The 23,278-nt window shown below is 37.9% G+C and overlaps 1 protein-coding gene across 5 annotated transcripts in view; it reads right to left on the bottom strand.

The window, feature by feature from the left end:
- Positions 1-23,278, bottom strand: part of cacna1ba (calcium channel, voltage-dependent, N type, alpha 1B subunit, a) — a 214,112-nt gene that overhangs the window by 58,442 nt on the left and 132,392 nt on the right. For all 5 annotated transcript variants that reach the window (XM_049470674.1, XM_049470673.1, XM_049470676.1 and 2 more), the window contains 6 exons: positions 15,138-15,908; positions 13,686-13,870; positions 13,401-13,521; positions 11,522-11,651; positions 10,387-10,446; positions 9,471-9,577 (listed from right to left, as the gene is read on the bottom strand). In XM_049470674.1, coding sequence (XP_049326631.1) covers positions 9,471-9,577; positions 10,387-10,446; positions 11,522-11,651; positions 13,401-13,521; positions 13,686-13,870; positions 15,138-15,908 — 1,374 coding nt within the window. The remainder of the gene's footprint in view (positions 1-9,470; positions 9,578-10,386; positions 10,447-11,521; positions 11,652-13,400; positions 13,522-13,685; positions 13,871-15,137; positions 15,909-23,278) is intronic.

Below are 23,278 nucleotides of genomic sequence, written 5' to 3'. Positions count from 1 at the left end.
ACAAAAACTTCATAATTAACTTAATAAGCTCAAAATAAATGACCTAATAAGCTGAAGAAGCCTGCTGATGACTTAGAAATTCAAGCACTGAAAAGATTCCTATGCTAGAAGTCAAAGGAAAATAACTGAACACACTTTAATATTGAAATTAGTCATTTGCTCATTGTTACGCATTTCTTACTGATATTAGTATGTAATCACTTGTATCTAAAGTTCTATGCAAAGTTAAAAGCATTTATTTAACTTGAAAAGTACAGTTGAGACTTTTTTTTTTTTTTCAAATTTAGCTACTCCAATTGACCCCCATTACTAGTGATGCCACAACACAAGTAGGGTGAAGACTAGCACATGCCTCCTCTGATTCATGTTTTCAAACTGCCGAGTAGCATCAAAGTGCACTCGGAGGAAAGCGCAGCTACTCGGTTCCTATACATCAGCTCGCAGATGCCTTATGCTGAGCGACATCACCCTTTGGAGTGATGAAGGGAAAGACCGCCATCTACCCACCCAGAGAGAGAGAGAGCAAGGCCAATTGTTCTCTCCCAGGGCTCCGGCAGCCGATGGCAAGCTGCATGACCGGGATTCGAACCGGCGATCTCCCGATCATAGTGGCCCGCTTTAGATCGCTGGACCACTCAGAGCCCAAGACACACCATTTTTACCCCAAAGTCTCAACTTTTCTAAGGTTTTCTGAAGGTTTTAAAACTATAGCAGTGAGTTAATACAGTATAGTAGCCTCGATATAAACTAGCCTTCAGCTAATGCACTAGCTAGCTAACACAGAGCCAGCAGCCAAGAATCAACAATACAATATGATGTACAGTACCAGTCAAAAGTTTGGACACATCTTCTCATTCAATGTTTTTATTTAATTAAATTTTTCCTACATTGTAAATGAATAGTGAATTCATCTTTCAGACTATGAAGGAACACATAATGAATCATGTAGTAACTTAAAAGTGTTAAACCAAAATACTCTGTGAAGAAGCATTTAGGTGCTCTTATCGGGGGTGTTGTTAACTTGTGGTTTCTAAATCTGGTAGCTCTGATGATCTCTTGATCTTCCTTTTCTGGGGCGCTACTGATGAGAGCCAGTTCCATCATAAATGTTTTGAGAATACTTTTTTGAAAAGCTCTTTAACTTTACTTAGTTGAGTAGTTCTTGTCATAATATGGATTAGAACATTACTCAAATATTCACTATTCACTGTAGACCTGTAACTCTACCTCTTCTCAACTTTACAACTGATGCTCTCAAACACATTAAGAGGCAAAAATTAAAGTCATTAACTCTTGATGAGTTCAGCACAGCTGTTAACTGAAAGCCTGAGCTCCAGGGACTACTTTATAAAACTGATGTGCAAAGCTGTCATCTAAGCAAGAGGTGCTACTTTGAAATATCTAAAAAAAACATCTATTAAACAGATTCTATTTTCTTGTGACTTTAGAATTAATCAGCAATGCATTTTAAACATTTTAAAATAACGGAGAAAAAAAACAACAACTTTTGACTGGTACTGTGTGTTGCATGTGTTAATAATGTCGCATTACTACAGCGAACGTCACTGCCACACAAAGACCTCCAATTTTCCTCATTTTTGATCTCTTATTGACATCCACTTTAATTAAAACAGGTTATTTTATTTTCTTTTGAACTTTTTTTGCATGGCAGTGACCCGTGACCAGTGATTTTTTTTTTTTTGTTATGGTGATAGATAAAGCACAATAACACTATTGCAAACACAGCTGACAGCAGATGTGAAGTTCATCCATCATTACCTGACCATCCTTCACAGTCAAAAACACAGTCAGCAAAAAAAGCATCTCCTGCAGTTTCCTCTAAACCAATCAGCAACCAGACTTCTACCCATAATCCACTGCTCTGCATGGCGACTGTCCCCAAAAATGGGCAGAAAAATGGGCACACATGTACAGTACAAGGCTTCTATACACTCACACACACACACATATATATCCACGCACATCATACGGGGGGGGGGGTTACTCCCCACCCCTCTCCCCCCCGGTCCAGAGCTCTATATGGGCATGCACTTCCCCCATGCTCTCTGATGCACATTAGTCCAGCATGCTTTGACTGGGAAGTCCGGGGCCTGGTCATTTCTTAAAAAACGCAACACAGAACGCACACACTCACAGGTGATATATATTTAAAACATATCACACCACACTGCTCTTTCTGATAGCTTTCCCATAAGCCCCTCCCCCTCTCCAGGGGCTGCGTTCACTGGCTGATCCGTGATTGGTGAGATTGGTGTCTATCCAGAGCTTAAAAAGCCGGAAAGCTATCAGAAGGGTCAGTGCCAAGGCCCCTCCCCCTGCATGGAGTTCACCACACACACGGCTTTAAGGAACGCCGTCCCTTAACCTCAGCAGAACAGCTTTACTGTTAAACAGGTTAAAGTTAGAAGCTTTTGATAGAAGAATAAAGGAGGAATGTAGGAATGGGTTTCCCACCTGTTTACACTTTGATGCGATCTAATAAACGGACAAAACACACAGGTCAAACAACACATCAACCAGAGTCTAGGTGATTAGATCTAGGACTAGGCTGGAATATGAGTAATAAATGAGTAATGAGTAATAATGAAGGTGCTAGAAATGGTTCTTTCAGTGATGCTGAAATACAGGAACCACTTTCAGTTAAATCAACAGCCATGTTTGAGAGTGAAGAACCTTTGAATGAGTGAAGAAGCGTCAAATCAGCAAGCAAATGCATTTACTGTAGGCTATGTTCAAACTGTCAGCTCAAATCGAGATTTTTGGCAAATCTAGATTGTAACCAGATTGATTTTTGTAGTCCGAACAGCTAGAAATCACATCAAATCAGAATTTTTGGGAATATCTTTATTGCATCCGGATAGATATTTGTATTCCAGACAGCCAGAAACCATGTCAAATAAATTTGGGGCATATCTAGATTGTATCCAGATAGCTTTTTGATGGTCTGGACAGCCAGAAACCAAATTTAATCAGATTCTGGGCAAAACTAGATTGTATCCAGATTAATTTTTGTAGTCTGAACAGCCAGAAAACAGATATAACTTGATTTTGGGCATATCTAGCTTGTATACAGATTAATATTTGATAGTCTGGACATCTAAATTATATCCAGATAGATTTTTGAAAATGTGAATGGCCTGAAATCAGTTAAATTGTGTTTTTGGGCGAATCTAAATTGCGTCCAGATTGACGTTTGATAGGCTGAACAGCCAGAAACAAAATTAATTCGGATTTTGGACATATCTAGAATTTATACAGATTTATATTTGATAGCCTGGACATTCAGAAACCAAATTTAAGATTCCAGGCAAATCTATTCGGGGCAAATCTATTAATTTTTGATAGTGTAAACAGTAAGAAACCAGATAGAATTAGATTTTGGGCATATCTAAATTATATCCAGATTGACGTTTGATAGTCAGCCAGAAAACAAATTAATTCAGATTGTGGACATATCTAGATTCTATACAGATATTTGATAGCCTGGACATCCAGAAAAACAAATTTAATCAGTTTCTGAGCAAATTTAGATTCAGATTTTTTTCCTCATTGATTTATGATAGTCTGCAAAGATGACTGTCAACCACATTAATTCCAATTTTGGACTTATTTAAATTGTATCCAGATTGACTTTTTGAGTCTGATACGTTTGTGACGTAAGGACATGGAAATCTAATCTGATTATTTGCACATAATAGTGAGGACAGTCGCCTCACCAGATCGGATTTGAGAAACAAATCTGATTTGCCTGCAGTCTGAACACAGTCTTAGAAGGTTCTTCACAGACACACATCTCTTTTAATTTAAGTACTTTAAAGAACCAAAAGTGGTTATTTTATAGTAGCACTCAAATAACCGTTTCTAGCAGCTTTATTTTTTTAAGGAGTGTACATCAATCTCTACTGTATCTGAATGACATGTTTGATGTTAAGCTCTTAGATGGGGTATGATCATCCTGAATGGATTGTTTTACTAAGAAACCGTACTTTTCACTATTATTTGCATTTTTACCCATGTTTCAACTTTTTCCTCAAAGAGTACTGGTTTGTTTGGTGCCTGAAGTAATATCCTCGACTAATATCACTTTGAGGTAAGACTTTTTATGATCACTTCAGACACCAAGCATGCCTTAGAAACCCAACTAAATTTTAAGATAAGATTACAATATAGAATTGTTTTCGTTTTTTTGGGTGAACCATTCTTAACCATATGTTTAAACACCCTTTAACCTTTATAACTCATGTGGCAAATAATCCAATTGGTGACTGGAATAATGGAAAACGCCTACAAGAACAAAAAAAAGCAAAAAAAAAAAATAAATAGAAGAGATGGCTAGTTGAACACTTCTAAACTAGTGTTTAAATTAGATTTTGGCCATATCTAGATTGCATCCAGATCGATATTTGATAGTCTGGACAGCCAGAAACCAAGTTTAATCAGATTCTGGGCAAATGTATTAATTTTTGATAGTCTAGACACCCAGAAACCACATAAAATTAGATGTTGGGCATATCTAGATTGTATCCAGATTGATTGTTGATAGTGTGGACAGCCAGAAACAAGATACAATTTGATTTTAGTCATACCTAAATTGTATCCAGATTGACTTTTAATAGTCTGAACAGCCAGCAACCACATAAAATCCGATTGTGGCCATATCTAGATTGTATCCAGATTGATATTTGATAGTCTGGACAGCCAGAAACCAAATTTAATCAGATTCTTGGCAAATGTATTCATTTTTGATAGTGTAGACAGCCTGAAACCACATAAAATTAGATTTTGGGCATATCTAGATTGTATCCAGATTGATTTTTGATAGTCTGGACAGCCAGAAACCAGATAAAATTTGATTTTAGTCATACCTAAATTATATCCAGATTGACTTTTGATAGTCTGAACAGCCAGCAACCACATAAAAAACGATTTTGGCCAAATCTAGATTGTATCCTGATCGATATTTGATAGTCTGGACAGCCAGAAACCAAATTTATTAAGATTCTGGGCAAATCAAGATTGTATCCAGATGGATTTTTGATAGTGTGGACAGCCAGAAACCAGATAAAATTTGATTTTAGTCACACCTAAATTGTATCCAGATTGACTTTTGATAGTCTGAACAGCCAGCAACCACATAAAAAACAATTTTGGCCAAATCTAGATTGTATCCAGATCGATATTTGATAGTCTGGACAGCCAGAAACCAAATTTAATTAGATTCTGGGCAAATCAAGATTGTATACAGATTTTACTTTAGATAGTCTGAAAAGCCAGAAACCACATAAAACCGATGAGCTAAAATGAGCTTTTATTAACTTTTAATTACTTTAATTTTATTTTTCTGTTCCACCCTAATGCAGCAGCCAGGAAAGTTAGCTAGCTAGCTACTGAGATGAAATATTAGCATTAATATTTTTATGCTTGTTATTAAGGCATAAAATAGCCATTAAACATTTAAAGTGCACCTTAAACTATGGTAATATAGTGATTAACTAATATTAGGCCAATAGAAGCGTTTCTGTTCACCACTTTTTGCCACTTTTTTCTGTGCAACATCAACAACTCAATGACCGTAATGAAGCATCTGAAGATGGATGAAACACCACAGTTTTCCCTCTCACTCTAAATGAGCCTCACAAACACAGTGGAGAAAGAGAAACACAATGAAACACACTGGAGCTGTTCACTGAAAAAAAATCCAGTTCATACAATCTCTGGTTTGTTTCTTTGAGTGTGAACGCCGATGCTAATGAGGCAAATCCACAAAAATACCACAGCTGCATAATTACTGCAGTAAATGGTTCCAGCCTCCAGGGGGCCTGATGAGAACCATATTTACATCTAATTAACCCTGAGCGAAAGTTGCCAGTTGACGAGTCCGACTCAGAGAAACATCGTACGAGCCGTATGAATCAGATTTTTTGTCGTCAAAACAAATATGGCACACTCTAACTGGGAATGGAACTGATCACATGGTCCTACAGAACATTGGAGAACATTCCTTCAGTGAACCGCATGGTGACATGCACTAAACGAGGTGAAGAAGATTTAGTTGTTAGAGGTGTTTTCTCATCATTCGTCTTCATGCCTGGAGATGCTGGAGATGTTAAAAGTAGACTAAAATATGGTGGTATGAACCACACCACAACCAGCAAGGAGGAGATGCACGATGTGATTTGACTGATATTCACATGCATTGATGTGAGAGACTGATATGATCTGATATGGAATTCCTCCTTGTGCTTTAGCTTGACTGATGTTCAGGCAGATGTTTAGAATGCTATTAAATATGTACAGTATGCTACTGTATGGAGAAAGAGAGAGAGGCTGGTTATGTTGCTAGATATTTGTAATGATGTAGATTAAACCCTGAGAAGTCACAGTTATTACAAGCTAAACAGTTAAAGATGCCATAGGTTCTGAAACTTCATTTACTTTGGCATAGGAAGGTAACTACAATACTGCAATGCTGGTGTCTATTGGTCTATTGGTGGTTGGGTGTCGGTGCCTGCCTACCTCTGGATCAGACTCTTCCACAATCCTCCAATTTTTTTCTGTTTTGCCCAACCTGACTCTACACTACCCTGCTGCCTACTGCAATGGTGTCCTGCTCTGAATCCTTGCATTGATTGATCATTCCCACCTATACTGTCCTACACTTGGTCACCACCCCATTTCTCTTTTTTACCACTATCCTTTGTTTTTAAGTGTAACCCGAACAGGGTTACAAGAGGAAGGGGTGAAATCCTTCCTCTAAGAATTGAGACAACCATTTAAGCACCCGATACAGCTTTATACAGCTCTGGAAAAAAATATATATAAGAGACCACTTAAAAATTATTATTTTTTTATTTTGCCAAATTGAAAACCTCTGGAATATAATCAAGAGGAAGATGGATGATCACAAACCATCAGACCAAACTGAACTGCTTGAACTTTTGCACCAGGAGTAAAGGCATAAAGTTATCCAAAAGCAGTGTGTAAGACTGGTGGAGGAGAACATGCTCAGATGCATGAAAACTGTGATTAAAAACCAGGGTTATTCAACCAAATATTGATTTCTGAACTCTTAATACTTTATGAATATGAACTTGTTTTCTTTGAATTATTTGAGGTCTGAAAGCTTAGCCATTTCTCATTTTCTGCAAATAAATGCTCTAAATGATAATGTTTTTATTTGGAATTTACTAGAAATGTTGTCCGTAGTTTATAGAATAAAACAACAATGTTCTCTTAATTTTTTTCAGAGCTTTAGTAGTGTAGCCCTAAAGTTGAGCAACCAAGCTGCTGGTTAACTAGTAAAATGTAGGGCTTTATGGTATGTCTTCCACCCATTAATTCCTCTCTGATGGGGAGCTGAAATAAGCTTTTATTAACCTTTATTTTCTTTTATTTTTCCATTCCGCCTTAAATGCTGCGATCACATGGCCTACAGATTTTTAGTTGGTTTTCTTCAAAACTTCTTCAGAAAAGTTTTGAAAAGCCTTTTCTCAACTTTTTTTTTCTTTTTTTACAGTTTTACTTGCTATGGCACCTTTAATGTTCTGATAAAGTGTTTTTGTTTAGATTTTTTGTAGATGTCTGACATTTTTTGACAAAGAAACAAACAGATATAGTCAAAAGTTGCAGCCTTAAGCTGGTTCATATTGACTATATAGGTAATTTGTTGCTTAACACAATAAAATATATATGTCATGATATACATGAGACATGAGACTAAGACGTGACAATATAACTGAATTGACTATTGCAAGAAAAAAATAATAGTAATAAATATTAATAGTAATAACATTTGACTTCTGAGGCTGGGAGCAATGGAACAAGAGTCAAACAAGTGAACGCACACACACACACACACACACACTCATACACTCAGTCACACACTCTTACACACACCAACACACACACACACACTCATGAGCTAGTTAATGACTCAGTATGGCAATGTAATAATGAAGAGATTACTGAAAAAAAGCATCCCATCACCGGCCTATGAGCAGAGCATAGGACCACCAGACTTACACAGAGACAGGCAAGAAGACAGACAGGGACAGAAAGAGACACAGACAGAGAGACAGAGAGAGAGAGAGACAGGTGGAGAAAGAAAGAAACAGAGACAGGGCGAGAGATAAGGCATTACCCCATGAAGCTCCTTTACGTGGTTCCGGTGGGAGAGAAAGAGAGAGAAAGAGAGAGAAAGACAGAGAGAGAGAGACAGAGTGGAGAGAGAGACAGGATAAGTGAGTGAAAGAAGAAAAGGGCGATCACGCTGTGCTCACCACGTCTCTGACAGGACATCACAGCAATATCACAGAGAGAGAGAGACGGGGGACGGGGAGTGGGGATGGGGGGGGAGTACAGTTGTGGATACAGAAGAGAAGCTTGTTGATTCAGAGACTCTTTATAATAGTGCCTAAAAAATAAGAATATCATTGAAAAATTACTTTATTTCAGTAATTCAGTTTAAAATGTGAAACTTATATATTATATAGATGTAGAAAAAACACAGAGTGATCTATTTTAAGTGTTTGTTTATTTTACTGTTGATAATTATGGCTTACAACCAATGAAAAGCCAAAAATCTCAGACAATTTTAATATTATATAAATAGACCAATTTGTACTTTTGGCAGTGTGGGAAACGTGACAAGTCCTGCTGGAAAATGAAATCTAACTGCATTTCCGTAAAAGTTGTCAGCAGAGGAAAGTAGTAAGAAAAGCTGTAAGATTATGGACTTGATAAAACTCAGTGGATCAACACCAACAGATGACAGACATGTCTCTCCAAACCATCACCTCAAGCAGTTTGGACTGTGTGTCTCTCCACTCTTCCTCCAGACTCTGCTCCCTTGATTTATAAATGAAATATAAAATTTACTGATGATCAGTGATGGTTTGGAGAGACATGTCATCTGCGTGTTGATCCACTGTGTTTTATTATCAAGTCTAAAGTCAGTGCAGTTTTGTTTTCCCACAAAATCTTACAGCACTTCATGCTTCCCTCTGCTACTGACAACTTTTATGGAGATGCGATTAGATTTCATTTTCCAGCAGGACTTGGCACACTGCCCTCAGTGTCAAAAGTACCAATTGGTCTCACATAATATTTTAATATCAAAGCTCAGGCTGTTTTTATGTGAAGCCTCAAAATCTCATCCTTACGCCCGACAAAAGCTTAGTCTCAGTTTAGTTTCCATCACGACAACCAACAAATCTCATCAATGTGTGTCTTAGAACATTAAAGAACAAAAAATGCCAACAGATATAACATGTAACATTACACAATTTTTACAGTTCAATTTTATAAAGTTGCATCTAAAAGATGTTAAAAAGAAAGATATTTCACATATCCCACTTATACAGATTTTTTTTATGAAATCACAATAAAAATAAATCCTTTAAAATCCTGTACAAAAGAGGGAAAATTCAACTTATCAAACTGTTACTTACGAGAAAGCGAACGCCACCAGAGCTCCACTGACCACAATGAAGTCCAGAATGTTCCACAGATCCCTGAAGTAAGAGCCAGGATGCAACAGCAAGCCCAGATCCACCATCTTGGAAAGCAACGAGAAGAAGAAGAAGAAGCTCACAGCATGTTTTAATGTTACAACACTGATTTTTTTTACTCCACTTACAGCTCTGGAAAAAAATAAGATACCACTTAAAAATGATGAGTTTCTTTGATTTTACCAAATTGAGAAGCTCTGGAATATAATCAAGAGGAAGATGGATGATCACAAACCATCAAACCAAACTGAACTGCTTGAATTTTTGCACCAGGAGTAAAGGCATAAAATGTTCCAAAAGCAGTGTGTAAGACTGATGCAGGAGAACATGCCAAGATGCATAAAAAAACTGATAAAAAACCAGAGTTATTGCGCCAAATATTGATTTATGAACTTTTTTTTTTTTTTCGCATTATTTGAGGTCTGAAAGCTCTGCATCTTTTTTGTTATTTCAGCCATTTCTCATTTTCTGCAAATAAATGCTCTAAATGACAATATTTTTATTTGGAATTTGGGAGAAATGTTGTCCATAGTTTATAGTATAAAACAACACTGTTCATTTTACTCAAACATAAACCTAAAAATAGCAAAAGCAGATAAACTGATTCATATATTGAAGTGGTCTCTTTATTTTTTTTCCAGAGCTGTATGACAAGCTCTAGACAAGCCTCACTCTCCTTGTTTGAAATATAAATAATGGACTACAGGCTTTGACCTATAACTCATTCCTGAATCATTTGTTCATGGGTGAAGGAGAAGGAAGACGACCTAAACTCTTTTCATTGAGGAGGAAGTGACATCACACAGTCAGACCAGTGTCAGAGCTGCCTAAGTACTGTAATTAAAGCACAACTCACCTTAATCACCATCTCAAACGTGAAAACACCAGTGAAGACATAGTCCAAATACTTCAGCACCTTTTAAAAAGAGCAACACCCAACATACGCATTCAGAGAGCTGAGTAATGCAGATACAGCTCAGTAAACAATATCATTCAACACAATTTCACAGGCCTGCTTTTTAAACTAGAACAAAACACCAGTGTTTGCAAACACAACATTAGAATTGTTAATACACTGTTATTAATATGGGCTTACAATCATGTTATTAATACTGTGTTATATGCACGCATTTTCTTGTTCTATATTTAAAAAAAAAACGCTGTAATATATCAATGTTTTGCTTCTTAATAAAAAGATTAAACATTAATACTGTGTTCTTACAATACTATTACAATTGCATTATTACAATGTTATTACTGTTATGGTAGTACTGTCATTATTAACATGCTATTAGTTTTCTGTTTTTTTTACTCTCTACTGTGTTAATACTAGGTTATTACTACATTATTAATAACATGCTATTTAATAACTATGTTGTTATTACTGTGCTATTAAATATTGAGTAATTAGTGCGCTACTAGTATTGTTATTACTTCTGTTATTGCCATGTTATTACTATTGTGCACTTGCTGTGTTATTACAATTATGTAATTACTGTGTTTTTATTATTGTGTAAATACTGTTATCACTATACTGTAATTGTGTTTTAACTATTTTGTAATTACTGCTCTATTACTATTTTGTAATTTATGTGGTTACTGTTTTATTACTATTGTATAATAACTGTGTTATTACTATTGTGTTGTAATTACTTGATTGTTATTTTTTCAAATATTAAATAAAAATGTAAAAACAATGTGTGTAGTTCTGTGTATCTAAATCTATAAGTTATGCTAAATAAAACCAGCTATTAAAGCGATAAGTGATTCTAAACATTTGAATGGAACTGTAATGGAAGAATCGCTTGTTTATCTGAAAGTTCTGGGTCTGAGGTGGAAATGATAGAGATGCTGTTCATTACATTACAGTCGAGGAGTTTAAACATTAATCTAAAACTTTAATTTTAATTTTAAGGTAAAACTGGTTCATTATGTTGCTTTATTTACTGTAAGAAAGCAGAAACTGATGGGTTTAATGGAGATAAACTCACGTTGTTGCGCGGGGCGTTGGCCTGGACCGGATCTTCTGCAGCCAGAGCAATGCTGCTCATAGCTATAACCACCAGGATACACATCTCAAAATAGCGCAGACTGACTATGTAGTGGCACAGACGTCTTACCCTACATACACACACACACACACACACACACACACACAGCGGACATATGCAGAGAGAAAAACGCAGAGTCAGCATGAACTCTAAAAGCAATTGATCAGTCAATACTGCTAATGTTGCTAACTGTGAATGAAAGACTGTTGACTACTAGCTTCCATTCATTGGGCCTTATTTATGAAGGTTCCCATATGCCTTCAAATAAAAGAATAAACACTGCTTCATTAGCAGCTACTCGTGATGCTCTGTAGACAAAGCAACCGGACTAGATTGTCGTGATGCACCAATTGTTACTTTTCATATTGGATTCAATAACTTCTTATCCAAATGTTGACGTTCCACCTTAAGTCATGCAGCAGTCTCAGGTAACAGAATGCACCTTTTGCACCTTTTAAGAAGGAATGGGAAATTTGTTAAATATCATACTAGCGTTGTTTAATACAGAAAAACGGCCATAATAATGCAGTGGTTACTGTAATTTTTAACCAAGAAAATACTACATTTGTGATTTTTTTTTTTGGTAATTTTGGTCATGTGAGTTTCTTTGATCACCACTATAATTTTATTTAAAATTGTATCCCATTTTCTCCCCAATTTGGAAGGCTAACTTAAGGCTTTCCCTATTACTAGTAATACCCCAACCAATAGAAGGCCATTATCTCTTATACTCTAATACAGCAGCTAATAGACCAGACGCCTGTGATGACCAACATCAACTTGGAAGTGATTTGGAGACAGAGCGGCACCTACTCTACCCACCCAGAGAGAGCGTGGTCAATTGTGCTCGCTCGGACTCCTGCTGCTGATGGCAAGTGACATTACCCAGGATTTGAATTGGTGTTGACCAATCCTCTTTGGATCATGTGGTAGTGCCTTAGGCTTTGGGACAAATGATCTCAAAAGTTTAAAAGCTATTTCATGAGCACCATTGGCTATTCCCTCATTAATCTATTATAAGTTAAAACCAAGTAAAAGGTGTGGCATTTGCATTTGGGAGCTGTTGTTGAGAATCCATAATATGCGGTTAAAGAAACTTTCAACGATAATGAAATAGACCACCAAAAGCTTGAAAAACAGAATAAATCCATCAGAAGGTGGAAATAGCGGAAATGTTAGAAGTGGCCAAACGAACGTTTTGGTACATTCTGGTAAAAAAGGAACATTTTCATAACTTTTCCATGCTCTCAAACAAATTTTCATGACCATACACTTTTTTAACACCAAAACATCAGTGCAGACATGGACAATAAAACCAAAAAGCAAGTTAGTAGGCTTAAAATGAAAATTTATAATAAAATGTGTGTCAGATCCTGAAAGCTCCATTGTGTAGAGCTAAATTACTGAATTACCTCTGAGCTGATGTATTTGTAGTTCAAAAAAATGTTCTCCATAAAAAACAGGAACACATGGAATTGTAGACCTAGTTCCATGACTTTTTCAAAACTTTCTGAGTATTTTTATTTCTCCAAACTTTATCCCGGCCTGGAAATTGCTATTTTAAAATTCCAGGACTTTTCCAGGTTTTTCATGACCGTACGAACCCTGGGTGACTATAGGGACTCTATGAAACACATCAGTGAAGGGAAAGGAAGGGAAGATCTGAGAATCTTTTCCATGGTGAAGAAAAACACAATTTTTTGGGCCTGACAAACAAATTCTTGGCATGAACATGCAACAGGCCTTGGCTTGGGTCTTAATCTTAGGTATACAGCAAATCTGCAACTTGGGCAGTAAGGCAAAAATCTTGCTGACTCACGGGTTGGACTGGCTGAAGATGAACATGGAGCTGTAAGGCAGGATGGGGCGAGGGCAGCTCTGGTTCACCTCGTCCAGGTTCTTCTCGGTCATGGGCACGGTCTCACTTTCAATACTGTTCACTATTTCACAGAAAGATAACTTACAGTTAGATATACTGTAGCTGTAGTGCTATGTTTTTTTTATTATCATGATACATTACATCATCACAGTAAGAATTACAGTGATTATTATGATGTCATGATGTCCGTATGTTTTATTTTTAGTTACTATAAGCAGTGCTTACTGGGTATGAGCGTGGTCTCCCCTGGTGGAGAGGTGATGGTAACCGGTATGTGGACTCCGAGCCCCCCTGTGCGACTGACGTTTCGTTGGTTGTCTGAATCCTCAGGTTTCTCCAGACCCCACCTGCTCCCCATCATAGGCTGCTGAGGAGTGGCTGCGAGAGAGTCTCCGCCCACTTCTGTGTGCCTTCAGTAGGAAATTAGTTAAAAAAAAGACAAAAAATTATTTTACACAAAGTATCTGAACACTATGAGGTAAGCTAAGCTAAGCTAGGCTAGGCTAGGCTAGGCTAATTCATATAGCTCACTGTAATAGGAAAAACTGTAATTTTCACTCCAGCGCAAAACAACAAGGATTGTAAATAGGCTTGTAAAACTGAATCTGGGCATGTTTGGTACTAAACCAAGCCACATACTGGCTACTCACACTATTAATGCAACAAAAAACATCTTTAAAAAACAATAAATGTATTATTTAGCCTTTAAGCGTATTATTTTCTCCAATTTAACCTTTTTCCAATTTGCAACAATTGCAATTAGCACAAGACAATGTACCCACAAAGGTTTCTGCACAGTTCAATTTATACACAAAGCACCTAAACCTCTGGTGTTATCTGTGTACTGAAGACAGGATTGTAAATAGGCTTGTAAAACTATAATCTGGGCATGTTTGGCACCAAAATAAGCCACCCATTTGCTACTTACATATACTTAATGCAACAAAAACACATTAAAATATTTAATAAATGTATTATTTAGCATTTAAGAGTATTATTTTCTCAAATCCACAAACCACAAAGATTCCTGCACAGTTTCATTTACACAAAGCAACTGAACCTCTGGTGTTACCTGTGTACCGGATACAGGGTTGTAAATAGGCTTGTAGAACTATACCTGGGCATGTTTGGAACTAAAACAAGCCACATATTTGCTATTTACACTATTGATTCAACAAAGAACACTTTATAATACTCAAAACATTTATTATTTAGCATTTAAGCGTATTATTTTCTCAAATCCACAAACCACAAAGATTTCTGCACAGTTAAATTTACACAAAGCACCTGAACCTCTGGTGTTATCTGTGTACCGGAGACAGGATTGTAATAGGATTGTAAATAGGCTTGTAAACCTATATCTGGGCATGTTAGGCACTAAAATAAGCCCCATATATGCTATTTCCACTATTAATTCAACAAAAACAGCTTAAAATGCTCAATAAATGTATTATATGGCATTTAAGCATGTTACAAGATTGTAAATAGGCTTTTAAAACTATATCTGGGCATATTTTTGGTACTAAACCAAGACACATATTTGCTACTTACATAAACTTAATGCAACAAAAACAAATTACTATATTCAATAAGCGTATTATTTTTTAAAATCCACAAACCACAAAGGTTGCAGCACAGTTAAATTTTTACACAAAGCACCTGAACCTCTGATGTTACCTGTGTACTGGAGACTTTCCCTCCTCCCTCTCTCCGTTCTCCATCTGTTCCTCTCCGTCCAGCGTGGACTGGGCCTTGCAGGTTCTCTGCCGGTGTTTCCTCCTGCCTCCGTTTGTCCCGTCCTCCCCTCGTCTCTCTCCGTCCCATGTCCCCGAGCGCGACCCGTCTCTGTGGTGGGAGCGTCTCTCGCTCCTCCCGCCGCCGCTGCTCAGGACGCCGTTCCCCTCCCGGCTGGTCCTGTGCGAGTGGTGGTGCCTGTGCTCCCTCTCTCCGCCCCTGCCGTCCTCCGCCGAGCCCTGCTGATGGTGGTGCCGTCGCGCCCCCTCCCGACTGCGGCTGCGCTCCCCTTTGCCCTCTTTGCACCGCGTCCCCTCATGATCTCTGTTGCTGCGACTGTGGTGGACGTGCCGGCGGCCGTCCCGCGAGTTCCCGGTGGTCTCTCCGTTCTCCTGCGTGTCGTCGGATGCCCGCTCCCGTCGCCGGTGGTGCTTCCGGGGCGGATGCGACTGCGCAGGGTCCGTTGTGAGAGGGTCGGGGGGCGGGTCCTGGGGCGGCACATTCCTGGCCTCGTCCCAGCAGCGAGGCTCCACCACCAGCGGCCGGTCCAGGTGGGTGGTGAGGTCGGGGCGGAGGTGCTGGTGGCTGGAGGCCAGACGGGGGCTGAGCTCCTCGGAGTACAGCGCCTCGTTGCTCGCCCTCATGTGCTTACGGATCTGAGAGGTACGCTGCTCCCAAACCGACATCATCTTCAGAGAGCGCCGCTGCTCGTTACTGCAGGAAGAAGAAGAAGAAGGAGGAGGAGGAGTGGAGGTGGAGGACGAGAGGAGGGTTAGTGGTTAAACTGGAGGGATTAGGCATCATCTTTTCATTCATAAATTAGATTTTGAGACTGAGAATTAATGGACTGTTATTACAGTTTGAGTTGAGTTTGTCTCCCATCCATGTCAAGACCACCTTTAAACCCTCCAGGAAATGTCTATTATTATACGTTGATGACTTATTATTAATTGCTATATTGAATCTAAAAAGTGTGTAAAACTAAAAACTTGTAAAACTTTACATTTATATTTCTATGGAGCTTAACCACTGACAATTTAAATAAAATGTACTTTTAAATACATTGTTAATATGTTTTGATACAATTCATATAATGTATATCACTTTGAACTATTTGGTTTTGTGTTTTGAAATTTAAAAGTAACTTTAAAAAAGTAACTTACAATTTCCAAAAGTAAAAGTAATGAAGATATACATTTTCTGTAAATAAAAAAAAAAAGTCACATTTCATAAATTCAAATCTATTTGACGTAAAACATAGAAATACAAAATTAGGCCAAAGATCAAACATCCAGTAGATATATTTAAATTTATATATCTAAAATTCATTATCTGAATTTACTTTTGAATTAATTTTTTTAATTCAAGTTATTTTGAACAGCAAAATTTGCCACCTCTCAGGTTTGGAGAACTAAAAATGCATAATTAGAATTCCAAATAATTAATTATTTAAAGTAAATCATTATTTTTTTCAAATATACATATATACATTATACAAATATACATATACACAATATTAAAAATACCTCAGCTTTTAAGTCCAAATCTGAGCATTTTACACCCAAGAAAAGGCACATATTTAATATTTATATTATAAAAGTATAAAAGTAACTGAATGAAGGTAAAGTAAAAAAGTGGATGTGCAATAAATTGTTTTATCCACAAAGATATTTCCTGTTTTTTGTGTCTTATTGCATTATATTTCATCAATGCCTTAAACCACACTTAAGATCTAATTAGACAAAAACAGAGACTTTCTGTGATAATACTAACTCATCAAAAGCGTATGGCATAAGCTCCCCTCTGGGTTGTTTTGTAGGTGTGTGTGTGTGTGACTCAGAAACAGAGGGCGAGAGAAAAGAGGGTCTTTATGGATGTCAAATTACAGAAGTCAGTCGACCATGTCTGGAAGCATGCTGCATCCGGCCGGCTAATGCTGGTGGATTATGGCTGGCCGGGGCTGGACCACATGCATCCCAAACACAATATCAGATGCACTGTATGGATTATGATACTTCAGGATGTGGACAGGCGGGATTAGGGCTCTCAGATCTTCTAAATCTTCTTCCTTCATTATGTCCTGGTTAATTAGCTGTTTTATGTGTGCGTTGATCACAATATTATCAGAATCTGAATCTGAATTATGAATATGATAAACCACAGGCCAGAACACATGCAATGGATGCTTCTATGAAATGTAAACTGTGAATTAGTTTAGTTGCTGGACACAAGTACAAAAGTTTAGCTGTTGTTCTGAGCTGGATTACTCACTGGTAGTTGTTGACAGACCTGATAGAGTTGGTCTCAGTGTTTGTCTGTATGTCTGCAGGGCTATCTGGGATGCTAACAGCCAGGCTAAAACTGTGATGCTAACAGACACAGCAGAAAGCCTATAAAGTGTTGGAGGGGGTTTGCTGCACAAGTAGCTGCAAAGTAACTGTTTTTATGAGCTGCTATTATGAACATTTAGGGGTTGACAAGACAAAAGCTAATAAAATTGAGTAGATAGATAGATAGATAGATAGATAGATAGATAGATAGATAGATAGATAGATAGATAGATAGATAGATAGATAGATAGATAGATAGATAGATAGACTGGCTTGGAGCATACTAGCTGCAATGCTAGCTGTTTTTCTGAGCTGGATTAGTCACTTACAGTTGTTTACAGACCTAAAGTTGGCCAGGTAGAGTAGTCTTGCTGTTTTTTATATGTCCAAAATACGTTTGCTGCAATGCTAACACCATGGCTAAAGCCACAAAGCTAAGAGACACAGTATACATCCTCTGCGGTGTTTACACAGGTAAGCTGTGATGGTAACAGCCAAGCTAAATGCTAACAGACACATTAAACTTAAATTAAATCTTTGCTCTTTTTTAAGTTGTTTAGCTGCAATGCTCACAGCCTGGAGGACGTTAGTTGTGATTCTAACTGTTTTTCTGAGCTGGATTACTCACTGATAGTTAATAACAGGCTGAAAAAGCACACTGAGTAGTGTAAGTCTTGCTGTTTACTATAATCATGTCTGTACGTATGTCTGTAGCGGGTTAGCAGTGATGCTAACAGCCTGGCTAAATCCACAATGTTAATAGACACAAAAGATCAACAGTTTCTAACTGATTCTCTGAGCTGGATTACTTGCTGATAATTGTTAACAGTTTCTATGAATCCAGTGATCATTTAGAGGATATCTAAAGTATTATTAAGCTCTTTAATACTATAGTATACCTAAAACCAGTTACAGATTCCCTAAATCTAGTCTGTGTGACAGAAAGCGAGAGCTAAATTACTGATAATCCCTTTCCTGTTGTCATTCATAACAGCTCTAAAAAGATAATATTACTTCTATGGCTGCTTTAGAGGGGATATTGTCATATGATAAGCCCCACTGCTGCCAGCTGTGGGAGGATTTTTGAGAGCTAATCCAGTAAGCAGCAGTTTAAACTGTGCGCTGGGAAACTGGTGGAAAGTTTGATCTCATTAGGAGATGCTGCTCATGATGCCGTTACATCAGAGGCGACAAATTAGCTCTACAAACGACTCAAATTGGTCAATTTTTGCAATAAACAAGAGTATAAATGTGCTGTTTTATTCAGCCGTGATAGCAGAGCTAATTTAGCCGGCGAGGTGTATTTCATTTAAATGCATTTCGTGCAAAAATAATTGTGTTGAACACAGCGCAAGCTCGCTTTTTTTAACCATTTATCTGTAATAAAAAACCTGTGCACGTTCTAAATAAGGGAAACTAAAGTGTAAAAGTTAAAGGGGTATTTGAGTAAAGTTCCAAAATCTGTAAAAATGTGGTTAAATATTAAAGATGCAAACAAAACACAATATTTTAGATCTTTTTAGATCATTCAGAGGTGATTATTATTGGCCTGTAGTCTGTTGCTAACCCCAGCTAGCAATGCTGGAGCAGCATTCGCCTTAGCCACTAATAGCACTAAGGGCTAGCTAGCTCTTTCACCGTTTAGAGGTGATAATTATTGGCCTGTAGCCTGCTGCTAACCCCAGCTAGCACTGTTGGAGCAGAATTAGCCACTATTCATGCTAAGCGGTAGCTGTTTCACTGTTCAGAGGTGAGAATTATTGGCCTGGAGTCTGTTGCTAACCCCAGTTAGCACTGCTGGAGCAGCATTAGCCACTTTTCACGCTAAGCGGTAGCTTTTCGCCGTTCAGAGGTGAGTGTTATCGGCCTGTAGCCTGTTGCTAACCTCGGCTAGCAATGCTAGTTATAGGTTGTTATAGGTTTGTGGACTGTGGACGAGTAGATGAATGGATGTTCTTCAGGGTGCCCTCGTCTCTATGTTATCTTCTGGCTCTCTTAGGCTGGTATAGTCTAGCTATTACACTGCTGTAAAGTCAGCACATTTCTTTATAATGAGCCATTTCATATCAAACCAACAGAATAAAGAGATTTATGCAATTTGTGGGGAGAAATAAGTAAAATTAAATAGTTATTTTGCTCGATTTGTGTTAATTGAGTAAGTGGATTACACATCTAGAAAAAAAATAAGAGACCACTTATAAATGATGAGTTTCTTTGATTTTACCAAATTGAAAACCTCTGAAATATAATCAAGAGGAAGATGGATGATCATAAGCCATCAAACCAAACTGAACTGCTTGAATTTTTGCACCAGGAGTAAAGGCATAAAGTTATCCAAAAGCAGCGTGTAAGACTGGTGGAGGAGAACATGCCAAGATGCATGAAAACTGTGATTAAAAAACAGGGTTATTCCACCAAATATTGATTTTTGAACTTTATGAATAGGAACTTGCTTTCTTTGCATTATTTGAGGTCTGAAAGCTCTGCATCTTTTTACACTTTGTTATTTCAGCCATTTCAGCTCTAAATGACAATATTTTTATTTGAAATATAAGAGAAACTTTGTCCGTAGTTTTTGGACTAATGTTCATTTTACTCAAACTATTAATAGCAAAATCAGAGAAACTGATTTATAAACTGAAGTGGTCTCTTATTTTTTTTTCCAGAGCTGTATGTAAGAGAAATAGCAATTAAACTTACCTCAACTCACAACCCTTTAAACTGAGAGTTTTAAGAGTGAAAATGTATGTGTAAATATTTTAAACGTTTGACAGAACATGGGGTTTTAGATGCAGGGAAATGGAGGATGGGCGCTTTCACACTTCCTGTTTACACCAGTTTACACCAAACACAATGACGGGTACAATGCTGGAGAGTACGGCTTATACACTGGAAAAAAATGATGAGTAAAATTTACTTTAAAACGTTTCGCAACTTTCTGCATTTGTTTTTTTTTTTTTACTTAAATTTATCTGAAATAAAATTTACTTTAAAAAAAAGTAAATGCAGGAAGTTGCGAATTTTTTAAAAATAAATTTTACTCATCATTTTCTTCTGTATAGAGACAGGAGATCAGTAGCGTCCTACACAATACCATTACCTCAAGTAGTGATGGGCAGGGGAGCAGACATAACTCCTAAAACACATACAGGGACACACAGTCAAATACACACACACACACACACACATACACAAACACACACATTTACACATATACATATACACACACACAAGGAGTTCACATACTACCATGTAAAATACAAGGTTAGAACATAGAGACACAAACAGAGATAAAACAGAAATAGACAGACGGAGAGATAGACAGATAAACAATCAGACAGACAGACAGATGCAGGACAAGATTGAAGCAACATAAAAAGGTCCAAATAACAATAAAACATACATCACACAAATGAAAAGACATTAAAACAGACACGTCCAGCTGTTGTTTACCCAAAAAATGGCCAGATTCATTAACCGCACCGCTGGTTTTACAGTGATATTAAGAGGAAACGGCGCTGCCGTCACGTTTATTCATCCTCACCAACGAGAATTAGTGGCGTATTTTACCGCCAGTGAGAAAACTGAGGCTTTCATGCATCCCATAATGCTCCATTAGGGATTCCTAAATCACACCACTCGAAACACTCGAAACACTTGAACCAGAATGATTTCAACATTACGTGCGCTATCAAACCAAAAGAAGGTCTGGTACCACGGTGTCTTGATTACAGGCAACCCAATATTGCATTAACAAGGTCCTGCAACCAGTGGCTCCATCTTTTCTGAATGCACTCTCAGGTGCTCAATTTCAACAAGACTGTGCTCATCCACATACAACTGCCATTACTTCGAGACACTATGATGCTGTGCTATGGCCAACTACTTCACCAGACCTAACTCCTACCTTGAAAATGTGTGGGATGCTATTGGACGCCTTATCAACACTTTATCCACCCCTACTGCAAAATCTACCACATGAACCGCATGAGAATATTGGAAATGCATGGGATGGATTAGCACAGAACACCATTAGGAACCTCTACAATTCCTTGCCAAGACATTTGGCATGGTGCGTTTAGCGCACACTTTTGTCAAAAGCGACTTACAAATAAGGATCCACATTAGCAACAGAAGACATAACAGTCTAAGGCAAAAATAAATATTGCCCATATCTGTTTTATCTGTTTCTTTCTCTCTTTTTCTCTCTCTCTGTCTCTATTCTCTCTCTTTTTATTTGCCTGTCTCTGTCTCTTTTCTCTCTCTATTTTGCTTTCTCTGTCTTTGTCCCTGTCTCTCTTTCTCTCTCTCTCTCTCTCTCTTTGTCTCTGTCTCTATGTCTCTTTTCTTTCTCTTTCTCTCTCTCTGTCTCTTTCTCCTACTCTCTTCCCTGTCTTTCTGTTTGTCTCTCTCTGTCTCTCTCTCTCTGTCTCTCTTCTCTTTCTTTCTTCTCTCCCTCGATATTTCGCTTTCTCTATGTCTCTTTCTTTCTTTCTTTCTTTCTTTCTTTCTTTCTTTCTCTCTCTCTCTCTCTGTGTGTGTGTGCAGATGGTGAGCACTCCAGGGCTTGGCTGGTGAAAGTGCTGACTCACTGGGCAGCAGCAGCAGCAGTAAGCTCAGCATCATCAGCAGCAGCAGCAGCAGCAGTAAGCTCAGCATCATCAGCAGCAGCAGCAGCTCTAGTAGTGACACTCATTCACACACAGTCAGCTGGCACTGAGAACACTGCACACTGCCAGCTACGACGCTAAGCTAACAACAAACCATCAACACACAGCGCTAACAGCTAACCAGCTAATCTACAGCAGCGGAGGAACAGCACTGAACTCCTACTGTAAAACCCAGCAGCCACAACAGCACGCAACAGTCCATAGTTCCATAAGTTACATGGATAAAAGAGCAAAAATATATATTAATATATAACTCCTTATTTCTTATTCTCTATTGAATGTAACCCTACACCAAACTTTAACCCAGACTCTAATCTTAACATTTTTATTGATGGTTAAAGTTAGATGTAGGGTGTCAGTGGAGACTTTTATCCACCCTCCACCCCAAATTCGAAGGGATAAATTATGCTCTGCCAATGCTCTGCTAAATATATGTGAGAAACGTAAAACATCAGAAATGAGTTTAAAACATAATAATGTTTTTAAAAGATCTCAAATTATCTGCCATCAGATAGTAAAACAGCTCCTAAATAAGCTTCGAAAATGGTGCTTCCAATGGTGGTGTCAGTCCTGACGTGGTCAGTCTGCCGGCTATGAACTCAGAAACACACACTAAAGACACCAAATCCCAGCATGCACCTACACCACACTTTCCATGATGCTCTGCTGATCACGTAATGCTACAGCGCTCTAACTCTCCGAGTTTCTGATTGCCCACACCTGGTCCTGTTAGTATACATATAATATACCCCTCATTTTCAGTAGCTTCTAGCTCCTCTAGCTAGCATTTCTTTTGATTTTTTTGCTCTTTTGTTATTGACTACTCTTTTGCCTTTCCCTTTGCACTGCTTGTTTACTGTTGCCACCCCTTATTTTTGTTATTAGATTTCTCTTTTTGCCTAGCCCTTTTTCACTTGTTTGGATATATATCCCTTGTATTACCCTTTTTGCCTAATCTCTCTCTCTCTCTCTCTGGTACGTTGTTTTCTTTTGCTGCCTTTTTAGTTCAGACCCTGCCTGTCTCTGACTACTCTTGTAAGTTTAATCTCTTTCTTAATAAACTGTGTGTTTAGTATCCATGTGT

This window comes from Astyanax mexicanus, chromosome 22 (assembly GCF_023375975.1).
Source record: "Astyanax mexicanus isolate ESR-SI-001 chromosome 22, AstMex3_surface, whole genome shotgun sequence".
Classification (NCBI taxonomy): domain Eukaryota; kingdom Metazoa; phylum Chordata; class Actinopteri; order Characiformes; family Acestrorhamphidae; genus Astyanax; species Astyanax mexicanus.
Note: the sequence above shows the minus strand (reverse complement) of the source record. Positions and strands in the feature narration are given on the sequence as shown.